This window comes from Oncorhynchus nerka, linkage group LG1 (genome assembly GCF_034236695.1).
Source record: "Oncorhynchus nerka isolate Pitt River linkage group LG1, Oner_Uvic_2.0, whole genome shotgun sequence".
NCBI classification, from domain to species: Eukaryota; Metazoa; Chordata; class Actinopteri; order Salmoniformes; family Salmonidae; genus Oncorhynchus; species Oncorhynchus nerka.
The window spans coordinates 11,124,337-11,142,195 of NC_088396.1; the positions used below are offsets into that span (position 1 = coordinate 11,124,337).

The window sequence follows — 17,859 nt, forward strand, 5'->3', positions numbered from 1 at the left end:
CATTTGAGAAAAGCAACACATTTTTTGTAAGTTAGAACTGGCCTACCCTTGGTTGACTTGGGACCGATCAATTTAAATGAACAGCAAATGGATTCCCCAGTGAACAATGGGAAACAATTAGGCGCCTTGTGTGAGAGTCCTGAGAGTCTTGACTGCAGATCTTCTTGGCAAAACCCCACAGCACACCAGATGGAAGCAGTATTTATTTTTTCTTGAGCTTCTAACATTTTGCTATTTAATTCTCTGAGAGGAAATTTGTATATTGTAATGTATGTGACCTGAGGAAAGTAATACGTGAGTCATTTAAGCAGAACAGTTGACTCAGTCGTAATGGCTCACAGTCGTGGTTATCTGCAGTAGTATGAAGCAGACAGTGGGACAATTGCCATGTATCTACTCCCAGTCAAGTAGAGAGGTTCAGACCATATGAACTCAGGTTGTGACTTCACATTGTCAGAATGGTACTTTACACTGGTGGCGGTGGCTAAAGGTTAAATGGTTTCATTTCTTCATCCCACCCGCTCTCTTCAAAGCCTAATAATATGCGTAATCACATGGCTTGGAACAACTTCGTATTTAGACAATACAGCTCTTAGGAAAATAAATCAATGGACATTCAAATTAGGGTTGAACAACTATAAAGTAACTCTAGTCAGGAAGAAAAGTTACAATGTCATCATATGTATTAATAGGATTATTGACTGTTATTCATAAAAGTGCAGCCCGATCACTCCCATGTCAACTCATTCTCTGACTGAAAGTAAGTCAATTAACTTGTTGTTGTATCATCCTTCTCAATCTCATCATCATCATCATAAGAAAAGAGGACTAAAAGTATTTGCCGCTGTCCCAGACCGACCCATTTAGACCTATCTGGGAATCTCCATATCCCTTAACAAGACACTTGCGCTCTTCTGCCGCTTTTCTTTGCTCTGAGTGACGTCGAAGTGGGCTGGCAAAGTGCTAAGTGTTGTAGTTTAGAATGCTATCAGTAGGCTATAAGAAAAACATCACAAGTCAACGAGACTCAAGATAGTGCGCGTTAGTACACCCACTGCTTTCGGATGGATTCCAATGCTTATATCTTGGCGGAGCTATCGTACATTTGCGCAGATGTGAGATAGCATGAAAGAGTGTTCAGTCAACTCACTTCCAATTTATCTTCATTCAATAAGTTATAAGAAAGTGCAGTCAAACTTTTTCGTTCTTTAAATCACTTGTCCTGCAGTAGATAGGATACATCCAGCACTTTGTCTGCCTTTCATCAGATCTCAAATCAGATACACACTTGAACCCAGGACCTGTCATCCTCAAACTCCATCGCCGGGAACTCTGGAGTGGACGAGGCTTTGATAAAGCTGTCAGATTTTAGAGGGACATAAAACTTGTTATACGCGCTCTATCTCTGCACGTATCTTTGGTCAAAAACGAGCCATACAATGGATTTCTCATTCTGCCGCCTAATATGTCTTCTGATGGCTATCACTCTGCTCAATCAAAGGTGAGTTGAGAAGTTTAATTTACTTACTTTAATATTTTACCTGAACATTTATTTGAATAGTAGTTGGAAGCCTTCTACTTTCACCGGCGTAGTTATTCATCTTCAAGATGTACTCACACATAAGTTAATAAAAATAAATAATTGTGCCAGTGTTTATATAAAGTTTATATCGCAAGTATTTATACAGTTGCTACATCATTCAGGTGTGTTTTAATTACATAACCTAGCTACAGTTAACCCAGGCTAATCTATGAAGGCGCAATCAGGTTCATTGTAGGTATTGTTTTTGTTTGCAAATCATATTGTGCAATTATAGTACTGTCCAATAAATAACTCAAAACAAGTTTTAGCTCTGCAAATCCTGTTTGTCTAACATTAAATGGGGTTCAGTTTGTTATAATCACATAATAAGTATAATATTGCAGATAAAACAGGTTTTTGTTCCTTCCATGTTGGGTCAGTGTAGGTAGCTACTTTGGATGCTGTAATAACCCAACATTGAAAGAAAGGGTTATGAAATATGTATTTACGCATACCTGTTTAAAGATCAGGATGCTGTATCACATAAATGTTCCCAAGTACTTTTCTGGGATTTTTTTTATTGACTTGAAAAGTTATCCCACACTTGTGGGATAAGTGTTTATTTTATTTTATTCTTGCCAACATGTGGTTCCATCCTCTGTTGTGACATGCCCCTTCATTCAATACCAGACTGCAAGATTTCAAGTTTGTTGTCACAGAGTGCTTTGAGACATGGTCAAAATGGGTTGGGAAAATGCAATCTGTTATTTGTTTAATTGGTGTTTGATTGGTACATGTTTATACATGTTTTATTGGTCAATACTATGATTACAGTAACAACTCAGCATATATGAATGATTGCACAAATGGAATTTGATGTAATGAACTTCATTGTGTGTGTGTGTGTGTGTGTGTGTGTGTGTGTGTGTGTGTGTGTGTGTGTGTGTGTGTGTGTGTGTGTGTGTGTGTGCAGGAGGCAATATATTTAAGAATGCATAACACAATAATAATAAAACAGATATTTTTTATTTCCTCACTGTACAATGCACCGCTTTCAGACCTTCAAACGCTTCCTGAGTCAATATTGTCAGAAACAATTTACAACCATAAACTTTCAGAAGTGTAATACTGTTAAACACCTGACTCCTGTCTTGTGAATGACGATTGTTACACATGATTTACGGGGCACAGAAGTATCAATCATGTACTACAGAACAGGCACACCTTAACATCAAACCTTCTGTGTTCCAGGGTAGATTCCAATGAGATTCTAGGGCTGAAAATCCCCAATATTGACCCCATTCTCAACGCCAACACCGTTTGCTTGACCCTGCCTGGACTGAACCGCAGACAACTGGAGGTGTGCATGAGAAACCCCGACGTCACCGCCTCGGCCATCCAAGGGATCCAGATCGCCATCCATGAGTGCCAACATCAGTTCAGAGGACACAGGTGGAACTGCTCCAGCCTGGAGACCAGGAACAAGATCCCATACGATAGTGTGGTTTTCAAACGAGGTGAGTCACCTTACAGAAAGTACGGGGTAGGGAACCCCCTTAGTTAAAAAGGGTGCTTCTGATTAACACGCCTGCATCCCAAATGGCACCATATTCTCTATAGAATGCCCTTCTTATGAAAGGTATTGCACTATAAAAGGATTAGGGTACCATTTGGGACTTCTACCACAGGTCCCCTTTACTCATTCACTTCACACACTGACTCACAAAGCTGTTTGTCATTATCATTATTGGAAGAGTTGTTGGTTTTCTGGCACTTGGTTATGGACGGGTATGTTTTTCCTGAGGCATAGAAACTCTAAATGATAGATATCAACAGACACTTTTAAATTAGGTGATTCATCCGCTAAGAAATGCATACTGAATGATTTTTTTGTTGCATAGTTGCAGATACATGAAAATATGTTTTCTTGTACTACGTTTTAAGTAAGTAAGTAGCCCGATGGCAGAAATAAATAAAATTAAGTAATGTGAGTCTTTGTTTGTTTCAATGCTTTTATGAGTGGGGTTTTACAAATGCAGCATATTATGCATGCCCTAACTAATTGTTTGTTTGGATATCTCATTTTACTACAGGAAACGGATGTCATATCCTCTTTACCTCAAACATATATCTGCTTGTTGATTAATTCTGACATACTTTATAGGGCCATATTTCTACATTAACCGGAATTAAAGCTAAGCTAAAAAGCCAATGAGACACATAAAGTGAGCCTTCTCAAGGCCTGGCTAGTGCTTTTACTCTCTGCCAGTGCAAGTGCTGTGAATTTGCTCTCAGCACTTTCCCAACTCTCAGTGGCAATACATAAACCTGTTTAGTTGGTTTCTGTAAGACAAAGTGACAGTTTTCTTTAATCTTTAATTAATTTTCCCACTTCCTCAGCCATCAGTTCAGCCGGGCGTGCCTCTCATTTTAAATTATTTGTTAGACTGATTTGTTCCAGGTCTCTCGCCTCAGCCTGCTTGGGAGGAAATCTAAAACAGCATTTTCATGTCTGTGTCTCTGGACTGCATCTAAGTGCTGTCCTCCGCCCCCCATGGAATCATGGCAAGATGGAGAGGGAGAAAAAGTACTCTGTGTGTGCGTGCCTGCATGCGTGTGTACGTGCGTGTACGTGCGTGTACATGTGCGTGAATAGGGGATGATCAATGAAACATCATTGACTATATCTTATGTATCTAAACCAGCATTTCCAAAAGCATCAGATGTCAGATATGGAGTTGAAATGTTTTCAATTTTTGGTTTGCATCCCAATATTACACTTTATATACATCACAGAAGACTGAAATATAACAAAACCATTTGACAAAGAAAAAATCTGATTTTTGTAGTTAAAAAAATAAATATCTTTATTCATTATGAAATCCACCCATGAGGCCAAAGATGGCACTTTTGGTCATCAACTGCATGAAAGGGCTACGATCCAAAATATTATGACAATCACTGAAAGATAAGACTCTCTGTTTCCCTCTACAATCGCCACAAACCTCAATAGAAGAAACCAGGCACTAAATCAGACCCTTGGGGGACGAAGATCAAAGAAGATCATACAAGATCATACAAGAAGATCATACAAAATTATTACCTGAATACTTCCCAATACCTTTCTGATGCATTTCAATACTGTCAAAAGTACTGTCAGACTGATTTGTAATAGACTGTCATAGCCCCCAATTAAAAAAGCAAACATTGGCCGTTGATTCCATCTTTTTTTTTTACATGGTGGGGTCGTAAAATTTTATGGGGAATCAAAATGGGGTCGTGGACCAAAAACGTTTCAGAAGCCCTGCCTAAACCCTTTGGATGCTTTTCTTTTAGCCATGGTAGCATTTTTTTTTGAACATGTTTTGTGAATAGTGCAAATTTCAGACATTACCGGCTCACATCTGATTGAACAGTGCAGTACAGTTTTTCATTAATCATGTGCTCCATCTAAGGTATAACAAAAAAAATCTGCATTGAACTGGAGTCATGGCCAGTTTAGGACTTGGGTCTGAGCATCTCTTTTTTTAAACGTTTTTATTTTTTGTAGTATTTTTAACCCCTTTTTCTCCCCAATTTCGTGATCTCCAATTGGTAGTTACAGTCTTGTCCCATCACTGCAACTCCCATACGGACTCGGGAGAGGCGAAGGCCTCGGGAAAGTCGAAGAACTCAGGTCTGTAGTGACGCATCAAGCACTGCGATGCAGTGCCTTAGACTGCTGCACCACTCGGGAGGCCGAACTGAGCATCTCTACAATGGTGACAAATAGGGCTGTTTTGCTGTAAGATTTGGAATCAAACTGTAAGCTTTAAAGGGCAAATCAGCAGTTGAAACAATCTCAAATCGTTTATCCTGCCCCTGTTTCGGTAAAAATCTGAAGGTTGGGTCTGGAGAAATGCAACCATTCTCAAGTTCATAGACAGATATGGATGCAAGGACTGACCATCCATGACATCAGTTATAGTTTTAACCATGTTTTGAGGCTATAGTGTTTATTAACATTCCATTTGTTTACAAACATTTAAGCAAAACAAGCCTATTCTTTGGGTTCTGATCGGGTATGCCAGTTTAACTAAGCACACGAGGCTTAGTTATATTATTCAAGAAACAATGGGTACATATCACTAATTAAGTCCAAAAATGGATGTCTCAACTGCGGATTGCTCCTTTAAAGTCTTGAATTTAACAATTTATTTGACATATTCTAAACATGTTTGTTTAATAACACAACATTTCTCTTCAGTGAGTTATTCTGAGAAGGGATGGTTTTACAGGAACTCAGCGAGTCATGGTTGCAGGCTATTAAGTCTGACGGGCACTAAGGAGATTATAGTATAGACAGATACTCTGTATGTTACCCTGTTACCCTGTAAATGGGGAGCACTGGACAGAGAAAGTCTAGGCCCATTAACTTGGTGTAACAATGTTAAGATTCTCTAGCACAACTGTAGAAAAACCCTCAGAATCACCTTACACACGTGTGGATCCACTGTCAAAGATGTGTGGAATTATTACATATGTATATACATTACGTGGGACAGGTCCCTGCCCTAGGCATAAGAAACATAAGCTAGTGGCCTAGTTACAATTTTGATTTAAATCGGCTTGAAAATCTATGGCAAGACTTGAAAATGGCTGACATTTATTTTTACGAATAATGTGCAAATATTGCATATTCCAGGTGTGCAAAGCTCTTAGAGATTTACCCAGAAAGACTCACTATCTGTAATAGCTGCAAAATGTGAATCTAACATGTATTGACTCAGGGGTGAGAATACTTATAAACATTTAGATTTTTGTTGTTGTTTTGAATTTCAATAAATGTGCAAAAATGTCTAGAAACGCATTCACTTTGTCATCATGGGGTATTGTGTGTAGATGGCTGAGCAAAAACATATATTTAATCCATTTTGAATTCAGGCTGTAACACAACAAAATGTGGAATAAGTCAAGGGGTATGAACACTTTCTGTACAGTTTCTGTACAGCACTGTACAGTATGTGTATTTACAATCCCCTTCTCCAAAGAGATTACACATTTACCTAGCTCTTATCAATAGCTCTTATCAATTTATAAATGACAGTACACGGAGAATGCTGTTATTTCTATCGCAAAATAATAAAGAAGACGCTTTTTGGAACCGGCAGGTTCCCTCAACCTTATCCATGGGATCTTTGTGCGTTACGGTGGTGGAATTATGAGAGAATGAAATCAAGGTCCGAATACAGTATATCTGTAGACACACCACTGCTACACCTTCATTTCTTTGACCTCCGCCTCCAACGAATAGCGGTTGAACAGCACGCTGCTCTCATGCTTAGGTTCAAGGTCAGAATATGCATAGAGAGAAAAATGCATAAAAAAGGGAAATGCCTTCCATTTACCCGTGCTTAACTTGAATCAGAATCCCCCCTTCCCCCATTTGAAATGGCAGGCAGATCAAACGGCTGCCAACAGTAGCCAGGCTAATTGTAAACATGCCGGAGAGCTCAATAAAGCGAGAGCTTTAAAGGGGATTAACAATACGGTGCTCATATATTCTGCACCATCATCGGCCACTTCCATCCCTGCTTATGATCACTGTCAGATCCTTGTGTTGAAAGGATGGTTGATGGTGGGGGTCTGTTCACTTTCAGCCTCTGAGCCTGGAGACATGCAAGTGTTTGGGATTAATTGCTATTGTCCCAGATGTTTCTCTGCCTCTGTTGTGAGGCACGGCGGGGGTTTCATACTGGTACTGCAGGCTCATTGGACCTCTCCTCAGCTCAACAGATAGTCATCCACTGCACTGTACTGTATATGCAGTAGGAATCAAACGGTGTACAGCAGGATCCTATCTCGATCTTAAACATGACCCCTTGTTTTTTTCTCCCCCCCCCCCCCCCCCCCACACACACACCCCCCACACCCCCAGGTTTCCGTGAGAGTGCTTTTGCATACGCCATCGCAGCGGCGGGCGTGGTCCACGCCGTGTCCAACGCCTGCTCCATGGGGAAGCTGAAGGCGTGCGGCTGTGATGAAAAGCGGAGAGGCGACGAGGAGGCCTTCCGCGTCAAACTGAACCGGCTGCAACTGGAGGCCATACACCGCGGGAAGGGCATGGTGCACGGTGTCATGGAGCACTTCCCTGCAGATCTGCCCGGGTCTCAGGACTCCTGGGAGTGGGGAGGCTGCAGCCCCGATGTGGACTTTGGGGAGAAGTTCTCCCGGGACTTCCTGGATTCGCGCGAGACCTACAAGGACATCCATGCCAGGATGAGGCTCCACAACAACAGAGTTGGCAGGCAGGTGAGAGGAGGCGTTTCAGCTACTGAAGGGCACTGTTTGGGGGTGGTGGGTGTTATGACTGTGTAGAGGGCTTTACAGTACAGCTCTCTTCTCTCTAGAGAAAATACTATTTGAGAAGGTCGGGATCGCGGTCCGTATTGACCCCGTTCTCTGGGTCTGGATCCGGCCTGTGGACCATCTGTTGAGTATCGAGGACTTAGTTTGTGGGGGCCCATAGGGCTATGGTCAAAAGCAGTGCACTTAGATCACCGTTTGGGACACACTCTTAGTTCACTGAGGAGTTTTTTGAATGGAAAAGACACATTAATGCAGGTACAAAATGAGAGGATTACGACTCGAGTCCTAACGATAACGTCATTTTGAGGCACATGCTCTGATTTTATTGGCTCGGTTGTCAGTAGTGACCTATCAATACAGATTACTCACTGATTTCTCCACATGATGCAATTGCCTTGCATCTGTGTTCTTTTGAGCCAGGCTTCCTCTCCCACTTAGTTCGTAATCAGGCAGTTGTAGCCTACAATAACAACCATGGAAGCAGCTGCGTATGTTGTTTGAAAGTACTCATACTTTTAGTATGGTTTTTCAGATGTCAATATAGGAAATCGTTAATGGATTGATATGAAATAAATGTCATAGCTGACATTTATTGGCAATGAAGGTGTCTGCACCACCCCTCACCATATACATTTTCCTATCATTATTACGTTTCAAAGCAAGATGCCTAATTATGTGGACAACACAGGCAGTTCTCCTGTCTATGTGATCTTGCAATTTGTGCATGCTCAGTTTAATCTACTTATGTGTTCCTATGGGCAGTGTAGCATTTGGCTAATAAAGAAGCTTGGTTATGATGGCCATATAGCAGTGGTTTGGAATTAGAACGTAAACATTGACAGTTTCCGTCTAAAAAAACATGATTATCCTTAACTCTAGTTTAATTTGGCTGATGTTATGATACCATAAGTGATGAAGTGAATAACATTAGTATGCTATTCCACAGGTATTTTCCCAGCATATAGTTGATTTCATGGACAGATGCTTGGGGTTGCCATGGTGTTATTGGTCTGGTGTTAGACTAATTGGATAATATGAGTCAGATTTGTGTTGCTCCAGATGACACGAAGAGTAGCAGGAGCATGGGATTGGTTTAGGGTTAGTCAAGTATGTTTTATGAAATAAGCAGAGAAGAGAAAGTGCCCCAATAGGAATGAGTTAACAATAGAAATGTTGATATACTACAGTTACTACGTACCACTCCTTCTCCTACTCCTACTCCTACTGCTTCTACTACTACTACTACAACTACTACTGCTACTACTACTACTACTACTGCTACTGCCACTGCTACTGCTACTACCACTGCTACTGCTACTACCACTGCCACTGCTATTACTACTGCCACTACTACTACTACTACTACTACTGCTACTACTACTGCTACTGCTACTGCTACTACCACTGCTACTGCTATTACTACTACCACTGCCACTACTACTGCTACTGCTACTACTACTACTACTACTACTACTACTGCTACTACTACTACTACTACTAATACTACTGCTACTGCTACTGCTCCTGCTACTGCTACTACTACTACTGCTACTGCTACTCCTACTCCTAGTGCTACTGCTCCTTCCCCTACTGCCTCCACTACTACTGCTACTACTCCTACTGCTACTGCTACTCCTTCCACTACTGCTACCACTACTACTACTACTACTACTACTACTACTATTAATATTGGTATTACTACTACTACTACTACTACTACTACTACTACTATTAATATTACTATTACTACTACTATTGCTATTACTACTACAACTCCTACTCCTACCGATACAGCTCCTTCTCCTACTGTTGCTACTACTACTACTACTACTACTACTACTACTACTACTACTACTACTACTATTAATATTACTATTAATACAACTACTAGTATAACTATTACTACTACTATTACTATTATTACTATTACTACTACTCCTGCTCCTGTTACTACTGCTGCTGCTACTATTACTACTACTACTACTATTACTACTACTACTATTAATATTACTATTAATACAACTACTACTATAACTATTACTACTACTATTACTATTATTACTATTACATCTACTCCTGCTCCTGCTCCTGTTACTACTGCTGCTGCTGCTGCTATTACTACTACTACTACTACTACTACTATTACTACTACTACTATTAATATTACTATTAATACAACTACTACTATAACTATTACTACTACTATTACTACTACTACTACTACTACTATTACTACTACTACTATTAATATTACTATTAATACAACTACTACTATAACTATTACTACTACTATTACTATTATTACTATTACTACTACTCCTGCTCCTGTTACTACTGCTGCTGCTGATGATACTATTACTACTACTACTACTACCTATTGTTACTGTAGATTATCACTCCCAGGCAGCACTGCTGCCATACCCAAAAGTAGCAGTAAATTCCACATTGTTCAACGCTTCCTCCTGAGTAATTTGGTCTTGTATCTTTTAATCCGTTTACTTCGGGTTTCCTTGATTATTCAGACAAAACACAAATGTGGAGTTACTCAGTCAAGGAGAGAGAGAGAGAGACTCGGAGGATTGTCCTGCTTTTCATGTACAGCAGGGCCGGCAATAAAGCCAATGCTCTGCCCAACACAGTGACCCATCTGTGTGTCCATAGCATAGGCACAATGAGCCATAAAATGATTTGCTTCTTGGCCAGTGATATACTATAAAATCAGATGACATACATTGAAAAAGAACGAATGTCATTTCTAATTCAACAGTCAAGTTAATCCTCTTAAGAATTTCAGAGTTTCTATGTTACGTACTACAAGGCTAATGTTGTTAGTTGGATGACAAGACCGATGATATATGATCATTGTTACACCCCTTTGTTTTAGGAAGTTGCAGTGTTATGACAAAAGTATATCAACATAGGGAAGATAGAGAGGCGTAGCTAGCTACTGACTTTTTGATCTATTTGACAATCAGGGTGATAAGTTGCAGGGAAGATTCATAGTTGGGCACATTGAAGCTCTGTTTTTGACAAGAGGCCTATTTGGCAACAATAGCTGGTTGTGCTAGAAATATACCTGCTGCTACTGGGAAATGCTTTGAAACTGACAAAACCGCTTTTGGAGACAGTTTCTTGAAGGAGAGCCAAGAAAACCGGAACTATTAACATACACATTGGTTGAAACAAAAGCTATCCAAGCTGATATCCAATTACCCTGTCCAACAGTTGCAACTGTGTAATTAACAGGCAGTTTATCATCAAATGTATTTCAGTATGGCACAATTACATTTCGCTGGAATGTATATGCAGTTTATTGTGAGCAGTTTTAATGAACTCAATGTACATTATCTGACCTGTGTTTTGATACAGATTTGACCAGAGTTGCGTTCAAAGCTGCAGTCTGTGCATCTGCTAGTCGTCACTCAGGTCAGGCTGCACAATGCTCTGGGTATGTGGAGTGCAGTTCTCTTAGCACACTTCATATATCAATGCTTTAATGAGTTCTAAGCTCGGAGGAGAAAACAACTGAAGGTGCAAATTAAATATACTAAAGCAGTGTACAGAGACATCAGAGGTACAGTATGACTCATGGAGTTATGCATCAATAGGAGAACACAGCCAGGGCAGCACCTTGATAACTTCAAACAGAGCAGAAAGCCCCCCCCAAATCAAAATGAAAACACTGACAGGTGAGGTCTCATAATACCTCCACCCTCCCCCACCTCCCCCAACCCCTCCCCTTAAAAAGGAGCTGTCTTTTATAGAGGAATGTGGCGGTTTTAGTGGGGTATACATGTCGCCTCATGCCCACCCTCTGGTTGTCACGACGTTCAGTCTTGTTAAAAGCTCTAATTAGTGGCTGTTGGCTCTTTGGAAACAGATGTTTAAACACAGCGAAAGATTTTAGACATCAAACACGACGGAAAGTAGAAAGAGATTCGCCCTTCCTCCCCCTCCCCCCCAAATACAGATTTCAGAGAAGTTGATCAGGGGAGAAAAGTCCCAGAAAAAAAATATATTTTTTAACCAAAGCACATCCCTCTCATTCCAACAATTTTCTCTGAGTTAATTTTAAGCAAATGTTTAGTGTACAGCAGTGTGTTGTGTATAATTACTGATGATTGATTGGAACATGGTTTTCGAGATTCCCTCTGCATGATTAAATGTTTACGGTGTCTGTCGATAACATGGAAACATTTGCAAGGGTAGTAAAATTCCTTTCACTTACATTTTCATTGGAATCACTCAATTTGACCTGCACAGCCCCAACAAATGATGGCATTATTTCACCTATAGCATGTCTGTATTCCCAGCTACGAGCTGTGTGCCTGGAAGTAGATATTAGCGCTCTGCTTTTATGTTGTATATTTCGATTTAATGCGGTCTCTCTCTCTCGCTCGTATGTAGCAGAGCTTATTACACATTGAAGGGCCTTGTGACTGCTTGGTCTGGCCTTTATGAAGCCTTTACGGTGGCCTGTTGGATCTCCATTAGAGAGTTGTGGCATCTAAGGAGAGGGAGCATTCCACTGGGCCGGCAGTGGATCAGTTTCGCCACCCTGGTCTAGGGTCTCACAGGGGCACCGCCACAACAAATGCTCAACACTGTTTAAGGCACATCATGTGGAAGCTATCGATGTAATGACGTTTTATTAAAGGGCCCCAATTTGGATCTGTGACTGTCGTGTACAATTAACTGAGAGTAAGACTGCATGTGCTTGTTGTGCAGTGAACGGTTTTCATTAGATTGTTACGTTAAGATGAAATCATTGTTCACTGTCGGTTATTGTGTGGCCACGTTTGAATCGTTCTTTTGATGACGTGTTTAAATGACTTACTTGATGCTGAAACTTAACGCGTTGTGGGTTTGTTTATATTCTTTGAATTCTTGGCTTTGTGTCCCTTTATGGTTGTTATTGCGTGTCTTCGAAATGAACTACATAAAGCAGTGTGCAATGTTGCGTTGTTCGTTAAAATTTTTTTTTTAAACGGACGTTTGACATTCCAGGACAGATTTATCTCCCACAAATATCTAAGTCATAACCCACAGGATGTAGCTAAGTTCATAACTTAACGTCATATTTGCTAAACATTGAGTCATTATAGTACTCTAAATCTCATTGGAGACAACATACCAGTAACAATCCACAAACAAGACAGTCAACAGAAGTCATTTAGGCCTAACATTTTAAAAGACTATTCAATGAAAATTATTATGACACAATTAGGATGAGAGGAATAGGGGATGAAGCACGATGGCAATATAAAACAGACACATCATTGATAGAGGAAGGAACATGGTTTGCGTCCCAAACGCCACTAAATAGGGACTAGGAAGCCATTTGGGATGCAAACATAGCGAAGTGTTTAAGTGCTCTGTACACCATGTAATACCTAGTATTGCCTGTGGTCCTAATCTGCTACCAATATGTCTTATTTGATCTCAGTCTGGGGCTGGTTTATAGAGGAGTCTGTCTCGCTCTTCCCCAATTAAAACAGCCCAGATGTGTGTTTTTAACGGTGGTCTGCCAATGAATTTGAGGGCAATTACTTCTATAGAAGTTTTTTCCCCCCCCTTTGCATAACTACAATGTTAGTTTATAAGACCTACATATGTAGTCCACAGTTTTCATTGAGACTGACAGTCAAAGTGCTGAGACAGAGGCCTTGGAGGATATGACCATGTGTAGTTAAACATGAACATCTCCTCATACAGTATAAGAGGGTATTCAAATCAAGAAAAGGGGTTCTTCGGCTGTCCCCACGGGAGAACACTTTGAAGAATCCTTTTAGGTTCCGTGTAGGACCTAATATGGAAAGGATTCTACATGGAAGCCAAAAGAGGTTCTGCCTGGAACCCAAAAGGGTTTCTTTAAAGGGTTATCCTATGGGGACAGCCAAAGAATCCTTGTATGCAGTTTTTTTCTAAGACGATACAGTTGTAATACCGAGGTACCAGTCTTTGCTAAATATTGTAAGTATTGTTTGTTTATATCTGACAGTTACCATGTATAATATGCTTTGTGAACATGAGGGAGTATTGTGTGAATACACTGTAGAGTGAGACCTGTACGAGACAGGCAGTATTAGCAGTGTAATGAGTCTATGGTTGCATTCAAAATGGCACCGTATTCCCTATATATACTGTATATCCCATAGATCATAGGGCTCTAGTCAAAAGTAGTGCACTACATAGGGAATAGGGCGCCATTTGGGGCGCACCCTAGGAGATGCTAATCAGTGGATGGCAGACACAGACACGACCATCAGATAGTTCCTGTACTCTGCTCTCTGTTCTCCCCTCTAGGCCTGTCTAGCCTCTGGGCCTATGAGTGAGATTCTATAACCCAGTCAGTTCCGCTTCCAAAAGGGCACCATAAATCACTGCCATATCAGCGTCTCTCGTCAGGCAGTCACTTCCAGGAGAGCTCAGCTCGGCAGTGGCTCACACACTCTTCCTCCCGGTGCCACAGGCACACCCACGTCGACTCAGCTCATGCCCCCAGGTGCACCCTGGTGCACCACGGCTTGGAGGAAAGGGAACAATCTTCCTGATCTGATCATCATCACCGCAGTCATGTCAGAACAGGCCACTTATGGTAAGAGCAGGCAGGTCCCGTTTCCTAAACTGTGACAGCTCTGAGGTTTTATGCCACTTTTGGTTTCAGTCGTCTCTCGTTTGAGTGTGTCATTTTTGTGTACCCCGCTTACAGGCTTCAGGATATTGCTTCGTCTAGATTTTTTGTTGTTGTAGTAAATAAAACACCTACTAGTTAGACAGTTGATTATGAGAATTTGTGAAAACAACTACAGTAGGGGAGACAATTAGACCGGCCAGTTCAGTGTGTATCTAAAGGGTTAAGTGGGTTACTGTTGCGTAATTACAGGGTGTATATATAGCCAGAAGGATGCAGTTCAGGGAAGTAAGTTGGTCTGATGTAAAAACGAAGCTTAAAAGGCCTGAAAGTATTTCCCCAGGTTTGTGATGGTGGTCTGATTGGGTTGTGATCGATAGTTGTTAGCTTCGGCCCCAGTGAGATCAAGAGTGTTGTTTCTCTTTCCCCGTCATTCCTAATGGATGACTCCAAGTGGGTCCATTTATCACTCTCCCACTCTACCAATTCACACAGAATATCACTTTCTCTCTATTCAATGGGAACACGTACGAGAGGCCCTGGAATGGAAACCCGCAGCGCGCAAACCCAAGCCTTAAAGAATTCATGCTCCTCCACAAAGTATATCTGCTTTTGGCAACTGTTCAAAATGACCTTTAGTCTTAGAGTGGCTGCGACAAGCCCTCGGCTCAAACCGTCAGAGCGCTCTGTTGAATGGATCAGAACACAGCTGAATAATACAGTGGGTTTCGACTCGTTTCGACCGAGGGAAAACACGTTTCAGGGTCTCCTCACTCTTCATCAGATTCTATCTCAAAACAAAGAAAGAGAACCCAGTACATGAAATAGTGCAGCCTCATCTCAGCTCGTTTTAGCTCTGACTCACTCACACAGTGTGGTAGTAGAAATGTAATCCTTTAGCAATCGACAGACTAAACTTGACTTCTCTCAAAGGTTTTGAACGTCTTCGTGTGTGTGTGTGTCCCAGGGCAGCTACGTAGAGGCCTAGGAGAGAGTAGAATGTGGGAGTGCTGAAGGTGTGTGTTTGTTCTTTGCGCTGTTGATAGGGGTGGGTGTAGGAGCATCTGTCAGTGCTGAGGGTGGCCCCTTTTCCTGTTGGTAATTGGATCTAAAAGTTTATAACTCAGGCTGACAGATGAGTGCATTGTTGAGAAAATGGGAGGTCTGGGAGTGTGGGAGGGACATCCTCATTCGGGATGTGAACTTGGCATTGTCCTGAAAGAGCACTACTTCAGCACAGCTTCTTCGAGTCAGTTATTCCAGGCAAAACATCTCAATAGTAGGCTAGTGCTACCTACATACTTTTGATGCCTAATTAGCAATATGAAGCACCCACACACAGCCCATGTTAGGAGCAGGGGCCAGGATCAAGTGGAAGGGAGTTCCACCGCCTTAGAGTCAGAAATAGTTTAAATTAAGTGTATTTCTATAGAACATTACTGTAGAACACTTAAGCCAATTATTGTAGTGACAATTATGTGATAAATGTTAACAGCTGTGGAATGAAAGAGGAGTCTCATCACAGTCTAGTTCATTTGCCTAATTTGATGAGGGAACGTGTGTCCTACTGCAGAATGGGATGAAGGAGGATGTTAACATGCAGTTCCCTGTTCCTCTCTGTGCAGGTGGTGATGGACCACATGAGACGGAAATGCAAATGCCACGGGACATCAGGAAGTTGCCAACTGAAGACCTGCTGGCAAGTCACACCAGAGTTCAGGGTGGTAGGCTCGCTGCTCAAGGAGCGTTTCCACATCGCCACCCTCATCAAAGCCCACAACAGGAACACGGGCCAGCTGGAGCATGCCCACCACCCCACACACAGACGCAGATCCAACCTCAACGAGCTGGTTTACTTTGAGAAGTCCCCGGACTTCTGCGAGAGGGATCTGCGGTCCGACTCGGCCGGAACGCAAGGGAGGATCTGTAACAAGACGAGTCCAGAGATGGACAACTGTGAAAGCCTCTGCTGCGGGCGAGGACATAACATCTTACAGCAGACCCGCAGTGAACGATGCAACTGCAAGTTCCACTGGTGCTGTTACGTGGTCTGCGAAGAGTGTCGAATAACAGAGTGGGTCAGTGTCTGCAAATGAAGAAATGCAGGAATTCAATAATATACCTTTTCTAAAACAGGGAAAGACTGCAAAACACCCATTCCCTTTGCAGTGGACTGCCATTTCCATTAGTAGAATGGAACGCACGAAAACAAGACTGGAATATAGCCAGTTCAAAGAGGTGTACAATCAGAGTGTGCACAGCATGTGTCCAACCACCATAGTTAAGAGCATCTGGAGCTGCACTGCCCTTCATCTCAGAAAGTGTTTTTAGATTAAAGATAGTGAAATACTACGGACAATATTAATAATTGAGCACTCATGAATTTAAACTAGGTTTCTGAAAATGACAAATGGCTGATTTTGTTATCTATAGATGTAAAAAAAAAAAAAAAAAAAAAATTGCTCTGATTCCGGTAATTTAAGAAGAAGAAGAAAAACTAACAGCAGATATATGAAAGAAAGAGGTTGTTCCAGAATGTTATGTCTGCTCTTGCTTTATACTCAGAGCCACACGTTAATGATGTTAACTCATATGGGCTGTTTAGTAATGTTTCAGGTTACAAAATGTGCCAATTCAATATGTCAATCTGCAAAATGGCTACCATGTGCCTCAAAAAAAGTATATCTATCCATACTGGTAAAAAAAAGAAAGGGAATGTGGACTATGTTGACGGTTGCGGGCATTCGATTGCAAGGATGGAGTTGTGAAGACAGAGGGTCAAGTGATAGAGACATGAGTAGTTATACAGAATGGACAGCCTGAGGGCAATGGTGGAGCTGACAATGAAAAGACTGGGCCAATTGGTCTGTGCTGCTCTTGGTACAGTTAGTAGTTGCAAACTCTGGTAATCTATAGCCCTACCTTCACACTACTAACTGTTACGATATAGTCCATGTAATAAAGCACTACAATTATCTCATAGGTTTGACTCAATTAAGTTTAAATGTTAGAAATCTATCGTAAAACCACCATTAGAATTTGTACAGATAAATCGTTAAAATTCAATGCAAATATATGGTTGTATATATCCTTGCTTGCCAATAGGTCCGTTGTTTGTCTGTGTTGTGTGTTTTATTCTGAAAAAGATGATTTCCCCATAGAATATATCAAAATGAATTTCATCAAATACCTTGTCAGTCAGGGTAAATTATTATGAGCAAACACATTGTGTCTGTGTTTAAAAAACTGAAAATGTGTTACTGGTATATTGGCACAGGTTATTTTGATGCAGATTCGTAGTTTGCACATGCATTTTGTTCTGGAGAACGTGTATTTTGGGGATATAACATAGCTA

At 41.2% G+C, this 17,859-nt stretch overlaps 1 protein-coding gene across 1 annotated transcript; it reads left to right on the forward strand.

The window, feature by feature from the left end:
• The first annotated feature begins 984 nt into the window (after nt 1–984).
• LOC115139208 (protein Wnt-10a) lies at nt 985–17,481 on the forward strand. Its single transcript, XM_029676391.2, has 4 exons — nt 985–1,501; nt 2,774–3,039; nt 7,440–7,813; nt 16,130–17,481. Exons 1-4 carry the CDS (start codon nt 1,440–1,442, stop codon nt 16,598–16,600), a joined length of 1,173 nt encoding a protein of 390 aa, XP_029532251.1. The 5' UTR covers nt 985–1,439; the 3' UTR covers nt 16,601–17,481.
• Nucleotides 17,482–17,859: the final 378 nt, after the last annotated feature.

What these genes read in the sequence shown, in the direction of transcription:
- LOC115139208 (XM_029676391.2), top strand. Translation starts at nt 1,440, where the DNA reads ATGGATTTCTCATTCTGCCGCCTAATATGTCTTCTGATGGCTATCACT. An exon ending in ATCACTCTGCTCAATCAAAG is followed by an intron (nt 1,502 to 2,773) that starts GTGAGTTGAGAA and finishes TCTGTGTTCCAG; the next exon opens with GGTAGATTCCAATGAGATTC. An exon ending in TAGTGTGGTTTTCAAACGAG is followed by an intron (nt 3,040 to 7,439) that starts GTGAGTCACCTT and finishes CCACACCCCCAG; the next exon opens with GTTTCCGTGAGAGTGCTTTT.